Below are 13,475 nucleotides of genomic sequence, written 5' to 3'. Positions count from 1 at the left end.
TTTATCAAGGAATGTTCATTGACTTCACTTTTCTTACAACCACTGCCTTATAGCCTCTAGCCAAGTATGCTGACAGCATGGTCAGATGACTATGGATAATCCATTTACATGAGATTCACTTGTTTTACACCATCCTTTTATAGGTGATCAGTATTTGTACAGTTGCCATGCTGTACAATAACCACATTACATCAAGCTGAAGTCTACATAAAAGCATAGTCCAGCTTTAAGACCATGCTTTATGTTACACCCATATCTCCACAGGGCAGATTCCTACATCCACACAGTTTAGTACGGGAAGGGCACTCAAGTGATTTTCTCTACACGTGTACGGTTAGCCTTACTCTTAAATAAGCCACAGGAGTGGAACAGAGCTTTAAACAACTCCCTACCCACTCATCCTAAAGTGGCAGACACAATGCATGATGGGAACATACTACATCGAGTTAGCATTCTCGTTAATGGTCCCAGATTACAGTATGCTAATGATGTGGGAGCCAGCTTTGTACATAAAAGGTTATGTGTAGGTTATTCATTACAGCAATCTGAGACGGAAAAGAACAAAAGCATTTAAACATCTGGTGAAAAATCCTGCATTCTAAAAACGAATGGCACACATATACACACACACACACAACCCAGATGTTTGAAAAGCTACCAGTTATCACACAAAAGCACTATTTAATCTCTGTAGCATTATACAATGTATTCAACGCATATCATAAAAGAAAAACAAACTAAAACGTCTGACTAACAGACACCAACTGTAAAATCTGCAATCCCGAATAAATGAAATGGAATACCCCTGCATTGCAAGGGTTAAGTGCTCATTTTTGTCTAGGTTAAAAAAAAAAAAGGTTATACTCACCCAAGCCTTCAAGTCAGCTTGCTCTTAGGAGTGGTCCCTGGAGCTTCTCTCCCCCTCAGTTGCAGCGGTCTAAGGTCCCTGAGTTCTCTTGTTCTATATACCGTGTATAGGACTTGAGGACACTGAGAGACATACTATCGCTGGAGTGTAGGAGAAGACAGGCAGGAGGGAGCGCTGACACAGCTGGCCAGCTCCAAGCATGTATAACTTTGTTATTTTTGAACCTAGGCAAAATCGAGCACTTAACATTTGCAGTGCGGGGGTAGGGTAAAGAAAACTTTTTACACAGAGTTGTTCTTCAACATCTTCCCAACACACAACAAACCTACAATGATGAAAGACTGGAGGAAAAATAAAACCTCACCTCTGGCAAACGATATGGCAAGATAAGTTTTTCCCCAACTGTGACAGTTTTCCTGGTAGTCAGAGCATCCAGTAGCATTTCTTCTCGAACCTATTTTCAGAAAATAATCACAATGTAAATAAGAAATTTCACAGATCTAAGCAACTCAAATTTTATGAACTAAGCGACTCAAGCGGTGACATATAATACCGTAAACAGTCGTACCTGCTAAAATTTGTCTCGGCACAAAACATTTACGAGAGAGAGCAAGACTCTCTGTAATGTCTATGACTGTAGGTCTGCCAACTCTGCAGAGATCTCAGTGCAGGAGTCGGAGACATATATGAAGCTAGTGGATGAGTTAAGCTACTGGTGTTCATTTTATCACTTATATAGTAAAACTGGTACTGTATGGAAAAGAGGCCTAAATACAAAAACATCTGCACACACAGTAAGTGTGTTATCCAAGCATAAAGAAAGCAAACTAAACCACATTTTATTACGATAAACTGAGGGGAGGGGTCTCATGCATTAATAGCAAACAGTAAATGATCTTTGTCCCGAAGACAGCCTTTGTTTTGTACACAGTAACTGACAGTGAATCTTCTGTTTGGTGTCACTATTAGATATAATACAGCCCAGACAACAGAACCCTGAACATGATGCTGAACAAACATTGGGAAAAGGCTGTATACCTTATTAAAGGAAAACTCCACTTTTAATAAAAAAATTATTTTGCATATAAAACTGATACATAAGCCTTTTTGTAATTTAACGTTTTTAAATTAACTTTCCATTTCAATCTGTTGAATTAAACTGTTCAAAAAATTAAATGCAACATGGCAAATTGGAGGCGTTCTGTAAACCACTGGTGTACAGAATATCCCCAAAAACGTAATTTCCTGCTTGTGTGATTGGCTCACAGATATTTTCACAAGTCTGCAGTGAGGTAAAATTTTAGTCATCTGAACCTAAATAAAACCTGCAAAAACCTGCAAACAAAACAGCTTTTTCTTTAGAACAGAAAAAGATGGGAATCTGTAATAAAGTTTTTTAAAGTTCTTGCAACATTACATGTACATTGATCACCCAGATGTGACTTTTTTCTCAACACTTTAAAGCAAATTTAATCAGTAGACATTTGACAGTAAAAATCACATTGCATAGCATGTCTTGTGTAAATGCAGACCATGGAGCAATATAAATGGAACAATATAAAACGTAACTATGAATACTGACACAACATGAATACACACAGAGGATCAGTTAACCAATATGTATAACTTTTTTTTTTGTTTTGTACAGAAAAGGGAAGTGTTAAAACATTTTTTGTCATCTGTGTTCTGTGCTAGTAAGATTTTCCTTTACTTCCCGTCTTGGTGATGCAACTGGAAGTGAGAGGAAATCTCCCCCAAAAAGAGAGGCGTTTCTAGAAGGTTACATAGTTACATAGTATTTGAGGTTGAATAAAGACATAAGTCCATCAAGTCCAACCTATTGTGTGTGTGTATGCATTTCTGTTTGAGTTGGTGTGTGAGTGTTTATTAGTCCATGTGGGATTTTGCTCTTAGGCGTACCTATACCCCTGTATATTATGGTCTCCGAGGAACTCGTCCAAGAGTTTCTTGAATGATTCCACACTCTTAGCTGAAATCACTCCCTGCGGTAGCGAGTCCCAGACCTTAATCACTCTGACTGTGAAGAACCCCCTGCGCCCTGTGTGTTGAAAAAAAATTTCCACCAATTTTTGGTTGTGCCCTCTGGTCTTTGTTACGGAGCTAACCGTAAACCGTTTGTTAATAATGTTGCTTTCGCCCTTGAATAGTTTATATAGGAAAATCATGTCCCCCCTTAATCTCCTAACCTCCAAACCCAGACAACCTAATCTGGGTGACAACCCTGATTAGGTTGTCAACCGAACATTTGTCCCCGTTGGAAGATTTTCCCCTTGCCTCCTGCAGTCATGACAATTCTAAAAGTTCCCCCCCCTCTTTGATTTCCACATTCTTACCAAGGAATGTTCATTGACTTCACTTTTCTTACAACCACTGCCTTATAGCCTCTAGCCAAGTATGCTGACAGCATGGTCAGATGACTATGGATAATCCATTTACATGAGATTCACTTGTTTTACACCATCCTTTTATAGGTGATCAGTATTTGTACAGTTGCCATGCTGTACAATAACCACATTACATCAAGCTGAAGTTTTTATCAAGGAATGTTCATTGACTTCACTTTTCTTACAACCACTGCCTTATAGCCTCTAGCCAAGTATGCTGACAGCATGGTCAGATGACTATGGATAATCCATTTACATGAGATTCACTTGTTTTACACCATCCTTTTATAGGTGATCAGTATTTGTACAGTTGCCATGCTGTACAATAACCACATTACATCAAGCTGAAGTCTACATAAAAGCATAGTCCAGCTTTAAGACCATGCTTTATGTTACACCCATATCTCCACAGGGCAGATTCCTACATCCACACAGTTTAGTACGGGAAGGGCACTCAAGTGATTTTCTCTACACGTGTACGGTTAGCCTTACTCTTAAATAAGCCACAGGAGTGGAACAGAGCTTTAAACAACTCCCTACCCACTCATCCTAAAGTGGCAGACACAATGCATGATGGGAACATACTACATCGAGTTAGCATTCTCGTTAATGGTCCCAGATTACAGTATGCTAATGATGTGGGAGCCAGCTTTGTACATAAAAGGTTATGTGTAGGTTATTCATTACAGCAATCTGAGACGGAAAAGAACAAAAGCATTTAAACATCTGGTGAAAAATCCTGCATTCTAAAAACGAATGGCACACATATACACACACACACACAACCCAGATGTTTGAAAAGCTACCAGTTATCACACAAAAGCACTATTTAATCTCTGTAGCATTATACAATGTATTCAACGCATATCATAAAAGAAAAACAAACTAAAACGTCTGACTAACAGACACCAACTGTAAAATCTGCAATCCCGAATAAATGAAATGGAAACAGAAAGAATGATTACAGAACACCATAGAGGATAGGTCTACACAAAGAGGCAACACTATCCTGGAAGTAAATTGCCATCTGGAGACGGCAACCCGCAGATGCTGCAGTGCCGTCCGTCCGTTTTTTTACTACGGGCGGACGGCAAGAGGTTAAATAAGCATGCAAAACACATACATTAAAGACCTTCAGAATGAATTCAGAATGCAGGCATTTTTGCTGCAGGGAAAATGGAAAAGTAGAACAGATTCCTGTGATAATGGTACCTAACTTCATAGACATCCCTAGTAAGTTTATTTACGTTAGAAAAGGAGTCACATTGCCAGAGGGGTTGTATAAAGTTCTCCTTTTGACTTTATGAGAAAAAAGTAAGGAAGGAGCGTTTCCACCTGACCCAGGCCTGTCAATGCTGATAGACAAGAACTGCAATCAGATAGTATGAATGATGAGACAATGGGAGACTTGAGGACGCAAAAGGTTGTAAAGACATCAAAGAGACAAAAGTACTCTTTTTACTTAACCTATACACACACACACATTTAAAATATGTATACTATTCTGTACCAAAAAGAGCCTCTGTAGAATGGCCATTGGATTTGAAAAACAATGCTCCATATGGTGAACAAATGGTATTTATTACAAGCAGCTTGCTAACAGACACATGCAAGTATTAAAGGGGCAACATGATCATATGTGAAATGTTCCTCTATTGCAAAACACGCACAGACCCCCCTCTACAAATATGTCCACACCAACAAACAGCAGTGCTGAATGGGAAATAGGATGAAAAATAATTTTTGGACTCACCTTCAGGAGATCAGATACAATGCGCAGAGTGTCAGGGTTTGAAATATCAATTGATTCATCTCTGTATGCCTTTCTCTTATACTGGATGTTTCCAAGGTGAAGGATGGCAGACAGGAGAGAGACAATCCTGTAGGGTTTAAAAGGAAACTTGTTCTCCACATGCAGAAATATAATGATCAAAAAAACATAATGGCAAGCTATTACAGGAAGACCTAGATTAGGATCATCAGGAAACTTACAAAATGGCAGGTTATATACAGTTAGGCTGGGTTCACACCTGGGCGTATTTTTTCTGCTCGTTTTTCAGCACGTTTTTCCGTTCAGTAAAACGCGCGTTTCACTGGCGGTATGATTTTTCCCCCCTTATTTTCCCTATTTTAACAAATGTTTTTCTTTTTTTTCACTTTCAAACTTCCCGCTGGCTCCGCCCCCCTGTGACGCGGCCGTTTGCAAGGGACGGAACCCGGCAGCTGCCGGAGGACACAGCGGGGATCGCGGACAAGGTAAGACCTCTACGCTGTATTCCCGAGTGTGGCTCGGGGTTACCGCAAAGAAGCTCCTGTACTTCTTTGGGCGTAGGGCGTTTTTCAGCGCGTTCCTACGCGCTGATATACGCCCAGGAGGGAACCATGTCCATGGGAAAGTATGGGATTTCCCTTGCTGGGCGTTTTACAGCGCGTCGATCAGCGCTGTAAGGCGCTCAGCTGTGAACCAGGCCTTACTGTGCATTGCAAAGTAACTACACTGTGAAGGTGATTTCCAAATCAGCTCCCTACAAGCCTGAGAGGGCTGCACAACATATTCTGTTGTCCAAAGCAAAAGACAAATCTGACTTATATGGGTGTTTAGCTCAAATGGAGACACCCTAGTGTGCAAAAACATTAGGCCTCAGTTGTTGGAGGCAGCCCATAAACAGAATAGGCACTGTCAAAAATTGTTTTCCTTTCGAATAAGCACCCTTAGGGCAAATGCAACTTGCTTTCAGGTGCATTCAGTTTACATTAAAGATCAATATGGGATGCTTCTGAGATCATTTATAATTTATAGGTGCAATTGATCTACAAATGACCTCCTTCTGACATGCACTTGATCTCCTCTTAAGCTGCTTTAACATTCCCATTTATGAGTATGAGGAGCGAAGCAGTTCTGCCCCAAACAACACACAGACCCTAAATCTGACAAGGTTAAAAGAGGAGGGTTAATTCGTGAGTGAAACTGCATTATGTTTAACTACTGGTTGCTTTTCCCAGATAGTGTCCAGCTATCTGCTTTTCTTAGATCACTGGACACCCTCTTAGAAAAGCTTCTTTTACAGTTACAGGTCCAAAAATGTATAGAGTGTTCTCTTTTTTTTTTTTTTACTTACTCTTCCATATATTTATTAGCAAACAGCTCTACACTACAAAAAAACCTAAAACTCAGACTCAATGAGGAAAGAAAATAATTGGAAGTGAGCTATGAGAGTCAATATGCTGCAAGACAAAATAGGAATTGGACATACAGTACTTTCCAAAGATGATACACATCATGAATAGACCAATTTGAGTCTATAGGTAAATTGTAGTGAGCTCTATAGAAATGAAACATAAATGTGTACTGAAATAAAACAAGAAATGTTTTGCCACAATATGTGAGAGGCTTTAATGTACTTTTGACGTTGCATGCAGAACTTACTGTCTACGTGTAGCTGACAGGAAACCAACCATCTCCATTGCCAGCTGCAGTCGTTCAAAATCATGTCTGAGGTCTTCGCCCTCCCCACTTAAAGAGTCCTGTAATGTTCGAGATAAAGTCACAACTTTAGATAGTAAATACAAAATCTCACAGTGCCAAGTACAGAACTTCATTGTGCAACACAGCTCAATAATCACAATGCAAAATATAAACAGTCATTCTAATAAGTCCTCATGTGAATGAAAGGCATAATAGAAAAACAAGGTGAACAAAATCTACACAATCAACTCACTGTTTCGTCTTCACAACTGTACTCTCCCCAGCTCTGTCTCTGCGGTTTGCGTGTTGCCTGAAAATGTGATTTTTAAAAAAAAGTGACAGTGCAAAAAAAAAAGAAATCAAACTACTTCAGTAAGCTGCTGCTACCATGCAAGTCAATTCATTCTTAGGACCTGTTCACACTTGTCTTTTTTCCTGTGCTGAAACATTTGTATTTACTACATGAAATGCATTTCGACTAGAAATCCCATTCATTACACATGTATGCCCTAAAGCTCAGCATGTTATTAAATAAAACAGGACGTAGCAATTTTTGTCTTAACACGTTATGTAGATCATGAATGGTAAATGCACAAAAACACACATTCAATTTCTTGTACTTGCAATGCTTCCGCATCATTGAAAATCTCAGTTTTCAGATGCACATATCACTCATCTTTTTGTACTCGCAATGCTTCTGCATGATAGAAAATCTCGGTTTCTAAATGTTCTTCCCCACCCATATGGGCTAATGAACAAATAAAGTGCATATCACCACAACTTAAAAGTGGGCATAACCACAAACAAAATGTGCCTAGGGAACAAGTTACTGTATACACATAGGTGTCAAAGGGCCATTAATAGCAAGCTGCCCACATATTACTGTGGTGGTCCTCATCACCATCTGGCAGAAACTAAAAAATGTATAGGATTTATTTTCCATGGTCTAGAGAAGTTTAGAAAAACATCTCTTCACAGAAAACAATGCAAGGGTTATAGCAATATTAAAGCCAAAAGGTTTTTAAGCTATATCAAATTTGGATTCAATCACTTACAATGAATGCTGCTCCTTGTTGTATAAAAGTTTTAGGTTCCGGCAGAATCAACTGGTCCCAGAGCACTAGCTGTGATATCCTGTTTTAGGGTGGCTCCTTTCCCTTGCACAGTCCCATGGAGCCACCCTTGTGTGTGTAGTCTCCACAAACACACAGGCACAGCAAAGCAAGCCACTCAACTTCATTTTTGCATACCTTTTTTAAAGAACAGCCAGCTATACGCAAGCAACAGCTTCTAATCATTTTGGTCATTATTCTAAAAAGGCAGAGTCCACTTTTGGCAAAAATTAAAGAAATACATATTTAATAATATTTTTAAAAATGCATTTCTTTCATTTTTGCATTCAAGCCTGGAATGCATTGCAATTGTGATCACTCAATCAGGGCTGTGGAGCTCTGGCTTCTGCACATTCTCATAATGGCAGAGCTCCGTACTGATGTACAGAGTATCAGTTAGGAGAGATGGGGGAAGGTTGGCTGGACTTCAAACTGGATTAAATCACCTCAAACAGCATCCAGCCATCCTTCCACTGGTTAGATGCGGTAGAGCTGTCCATATTCCATATCTATCCAGAGGGAGGACGGCTGGACGCAGTTTGAGGTGATTTAATGCAGTTTGAAGTCCAGCATTCCTTCCCCATTTCTCCTAACTGATACTCCGTACCTCAGTATGAGCTCTGCCAGTATGAGTGTGTGCAGAAGCCTGAGCTCTGCAGCCCTGATTGAGTGATCACCGTTGCAATGCTTTCCAGGCTTGAATGCAAAAATTAAAGAAATGCATTTTCTTTTATATTATCAAACATGCATTTCTTTAATTTTTGCAAAAGGTGAACTTAGCCTTTAAGTTATTTGTATGGAATTTGTATTTGACAAACAACATTTAATAGAGGGTTTAAGCTTTGTGCAGCCCGAGACTTTATCTTTCTTCATGCTCTATTCTTTAGCAATGGTGTGTATGTCTGTGTCTTACCTGGTTTAAATAATGATAGTTCTCCGGGAGGCTAAGATGAAATTCTGTCTTCTCCTCATCACTCGCGCCAGCCAGCAAATAGTAGAACACGTGGTAATTCCTGTTTATAAAGTACAGAGTTTAATTTATATATTAATCAATAAAGATACCTGAAACACAGACACAAAACAGACCAGCAATTAAAGGAAAGACTGACTGGGCAATGTATACAGATGCCAGAGGCCAAGAGAAAATTTAGAGAAGGTCTTGTCTGTTGCAAACCAGATGAGTAACTAATGTGGCCTATGATGCGCCCGGAGCTGCAAGAAGAAGTGTGCCGGCACGTCATTCAAGTCTATGGAGATGCAGGAGCTGTGCACCCTCACATGCCGATTTCCTCAGCTCCGAGTTTTGCCACAGACAGTGAACAGACCTGGATCTGTCATGTCAGCATTCAAGGCCATACACAGTCTGTGTGCGGTTGTTAAAACTCAGAGCTACGGGAAACCGCGTGTGAGGGCACACAGCTCCTGTGTCTCCATCGACTTACATGAGCTGCCCACACGCTTCTTCCCGCAGTTCCAGGTGCATCAGAAATGGCCCTTCACGATGTATGGGGCAACATGGCCCCTGTTAATGAGGCCTTATTGTTGGTCTCCTGGCAAATTCAGGCTATGTGCAGATGGAGATTATCTGCAGTTTGCTACATGCCCACATTGTGCCCATCATTTTCCCCCAACATTTGGCATTTTTAAACTGGATTGTACTGGGACTCCAATTGTTCTGGTTAGCATCTATTATACAGCCAGAGTTCCAACATAGTAAAGTAGAGGGCCCCTAACAAAGTGTGGTCAATGGATGCCTTATACTTTGTAATAATGCCCTTTATCTTATTCAGCAAGTTGTCCAGCTCTATTCATTACACTAAAATCAAGAGGCTTGACTATGCATGTTGCTTGTATATAAACATAAATGTTGATACACACAACAACAGAAAGAAGGAACTGCAGTCATACAGCTCGTACGGTGTTCTTGCCGTTCACAAAACTTTGTGGCCGGCATTTGTCACAGAGCTGGCAAAGTGGCAATCCCTCAGGACAGCCCTCAGGAAGTGGGTAGTAATGACTTTAATGAAGCTTCCGTTACATGGCACGGCACCAAAACAGTGGCCTCAACAACTAAAAGCCACAAGCTTGGAAGGTATAACAAATGCCTACACAGGTTTCTATCCAGCACTAAATAATAATATGTTGGCACTTTATAAATACAGCATCTTATCTATATTATCTATACCAAAAACGCAAGCTGAAGATACCAGACAAACCCAGACGCTTGTGATTATTTGTTCATAAAACAGGACTGAATACGAGAAGATCGTAAGAAAGGGGCAGCCTTTTGGAGTGACTTTAAAGGCATGTTACATAATAAATGCACCCACACTGATGAGACAAAATGTGCAATTATTATTATTATTTATTTTGCATTGGAGCCTGCATAGCATTGCAATTGCAACCAGTGGATTGCAGGTGCAATACGGAGGCTGCTGCAGACTATTCGCCCAGTCCCAAGTCCATACTGAGGTACGGACCTTCAGTTATGGTGCTGGAGGAAGTAATGTTTGGGCTACAATTGCAGTGACCTCACGATAGGGATCTCTGCGGTGGCAGGCGGAGATTCTTTCATTCACAGATCCCATGAGCTGATGATGCAGCTTTGCGGGCAGAGCCACCCATAGCCGCGTCAGATTAAAATAAAAACAGGAAACTTTGAGAAGAACCTTGCTATTGAGATAAGTGTGTGTGTGTGTGGAGGGTCAGGGAAACGTGACCATCTTTTATGTTGCACATCGAATATGGGTGTAACATGAAACATGGCCACACAGGTGGACTTAGACTTGAACACACCATTGGTGCCAGGTTACCCCAGTAAGTGAAACAGAAGTAAAGAGCTACAGCTACCTCCTCATGTATCATTTCCCCCTCCTCTTTTAGATTGTAAGCCCTCAGGGGCAGGGTCCTCCTTACCATCTTGAATTGTCTTGAATTGTATTGTAACTGTAATGTCTTCCTTATATTGTAAAGCCCTGCGCAAACTGTTGGCGCTATATAAATAATATGTAATAATAATAAAAAGAAATCTCCACAAAAGGGTCACAGACCGAAAGAAGAGAGGCAATAACCCTATCCCACTATTAGAAATGTGTGTTTATTACCATCTGGGTTCATTATCCTGCACTTTAAGCCACCTGAACAGAAGGTTGAGATTTGAAGGTTGAGATTTGTGTATGCTTCTAATTTAAAAGGATATACAATTGTATACTGCAGATTGCACAAAACTTACCATATGGCAACGCTGAAACGTTATGCCAAGCTTATACTTTCTTACAGTCATCTTTTTACTAAGAACATATATATCATGGTATATTTCACACAGTGACTTTACTCACCTCTCATACTGCTCTTGGTAAACAAGCCTGCTTTTCTCCAGAAGATACTTCTCAACGTATGCTCTGTACAGGGGATAAACTCTGTGTATTAATAAAGTACTCAGGTATATTAAAAAGGGTCTGACATGCGCCCATTCCACACAGGGGTTTGTTTAAAGTCCAAAGAGAAATACATATGTTGAAAGTGCGGGACCTCATAGCAACCAACCAAAGTTCATTGATCTGATAAGAGTGCAATGAGTGTCTATGTACACATACACTGGGTGCTTGGGTTAAAGTGAATCTATCATGGTTCTACAAGGACAGAACGGTTCTGCGCCAATTTCATTCTGGTAGTTTTTAGTCCATATAATAGAAAATATTAGGGATGTACCAATACTTGTTTTCCAGCATCGAGTACCAATATATTTTTACTCGCCGATACCGGAAGTCGCATTAAGGAAGCCAGGCAGCGTGTAATGACTCACCACCTGGCTTCCTGATTAAATGGGAAGCCGGGCGGCGTGTAAAGACTCGCCACCCAGCTTTCAGATTAGCAGGGAAGCCATCTCCATGCTCCCTCGTCACCAGGTGATGCAGGAGTATGGAGCTGGCTTTCTGGCCAATCAGGAAGCCAGGCGCCGTGTAATGATATGTTGCCTGTTTCCTGATTAATCAAGAAGCTGGCCAAATCAGGAAACGGGCAACACGTCATTACAAAGCACCCAGTTTCCTGATTGGCCAGGAAGCCGGCTCCATGCTCTCTCGTCATCAGGTGATGAGGGAGAATGAAGCCGGCTTTCTGGCCAATCAAAGCCGAGGGGGCGTAATTACTCTCTGCCCGGCTTCCTGATAGGCATCGGAGCATTTGGGCGCGTATGAGTGCTCGCCCAAATACTCGGCATCGGTGCATCCTTTGAACATAACAAATCAAAAAGTATATACTATACTATATCTACAAACCATAATATATTTTCTTTAGGGGCACACATGGCCCAAATAACTAAAAACTGTTTTCAGCCTAAAGTGCATCTAAAACCAAAAAAAAAGATTTTTTTTTTAATATATTGCCGATTACCAATCCTTAAATGTGGTGGCTGCATTAGTTTTCTTTTATTTAGGCCCCCCCCATTATTTTCACCTGGTAATCCGGCCAGTAACATACTTCCTGTCTTAGGGTGGCTCCACTATGGAGCAGCAATGGAACCACCCTTGGACAGCAGCACTGTCACCCTGTGCAGAAAACACACCTAGGCATTTGCAGTTTTGCACAATTTTTTTGTGCATTTTTGCTTTTAAAAACGGGTGTTTTTCACTGCATAGAAATGTCTGTGGGACCAAAACCAAGCGGCATCCACCTGAAAATCTCTCATGTTTTCTTACGTGCGACGTAAGGCTAAGGTGTGAACAGTCACTGCAGACTTGCATTGAAATGTGCGTTTAGCACGTTTTCACGCAACTAGATGTGCCGTAAATACTCTCAGGTGTGAACCAGGCCTCAGATGGACTAGCTGCAGGGTCTCATGGGGGCTGTGCAGGATCTATGTGGGCTCTGCAGCCCCATGGTGGGCAGATCCCATTACAAATCCTGCACAGTGTTTGCACTGTATCCAGCGACTGTCAGGTCACGCAAAAAGTATCAAACAGGAAGGGGTGGGGTAAATTTAGTGGGGGTGGGGGTGCCCGAGTTTTGCCCTGATTTGCAGACTGCTGGTATCGTCCACAGGAGAACTTTATTGAGGACACCATGATTACTATTACTATGATAATAAAGAGTAGATGCATAGTCCTATACAACCGGCCCTTTGAGGGTAACCATACTGCTGATGCGGCCCCCGATGAATTTGAGTTTGCCACCCCTGGACTAGCAGATTTAGATAGATTTGACTAACAAATAAAATCCGAACTCCAGCGAACACCTTTAAGCAGTTACAGCAACTGTTTTTTTTTTCCTTTTGGGATAAAGGTTTTACATAAATGAATAAAAGCTGACCATTTTAAATCACTCACATCAGTGTTAAATGGTTTGTCTTAACCTTCTATCTGCCACTTTTGCTGGACAAATTGGTCTGTTAAGGAAGGTGGAAAAACAGACATACTACTGGATGGATAACCAGGTGAAAATAAAAAGGAGAATAAAAAGAAAATGAAGCCTATACAGCCGCCATATGTATGGATTAGTGAGCTGCAAAATAGGAAACTTTTGCGTTAGGATTTAAAGACATTAGTTTGTACATATGGTACACCTACCATATGTATGCAGCAATTTTAAACACAGCACAATGCAACGCATATGTAATGTGGTGC

General features: G+C 40.8%; 1 protein-coding gene across 1 annotated transcript in view; it reads right to left on the bottom strand.

The window, feature by feature from the left end:
* The window catches only part of MYO9A (myosin IXA), a 115,024-nt gene that overhangs the window by 55,761 nt on the left and 45,788 nt on the right, over nucleotides 1-13,475 (bottom strand). Inside the window, exons 4-9 of the mRNA XM_018552780.1 lie at nucleotides 11,190-11,252; nucleotides 8,765-8,864; nucleotides 6,993-7,049; nucleotides 6,701-6,798; nucleotides 5,027-5,153; nucleotides 1,233-1,322 (exon numbers count right to left, since the gene is read on the bottom strand). Of these exons, the coding sequence (XP_018408282.1) occupies nucleotides 1,233-1,322; nucleotides 5,027-5,153; nucleotides 6,701-6,798; nucleotides 6,993-7,049; nucleotides 8,765-8,864; nucleotides 11,190-11,252 (535 nt within the window). The remainder of the gene's footprint in view (nucleotides 1-1,232; nucleotides 1,323-5,026; nucleotides 5,154-6,700; nucleotides 6,799-6,992; nucleotides 7,050-8,764; nucleotides 8,865-11,189; nucleotides 11,253-13,475) is intronic.

The sequence above is a fragment of the Nanorana parkeri genome, unplaced genomic scaffold, assembly GCF_000935625.1.
Source record: "Nanorana parkeri isolate BGI_ZX_2015 unplaced genomic scaffold, ASM93562v1 scaffold97, whole genome shotgun sequence".
Classification (NCBI taxonomy): Eukaryota; Metazoa; Chordata; class Amphibia; order Anura; family Dicroglossidae; genus Nanorana; species Nanorana parkeri.
Note: the sequence above shows the minus strand (reverse complement) of the source record. Positions and strands in the feature narration are given on the sequence as shown.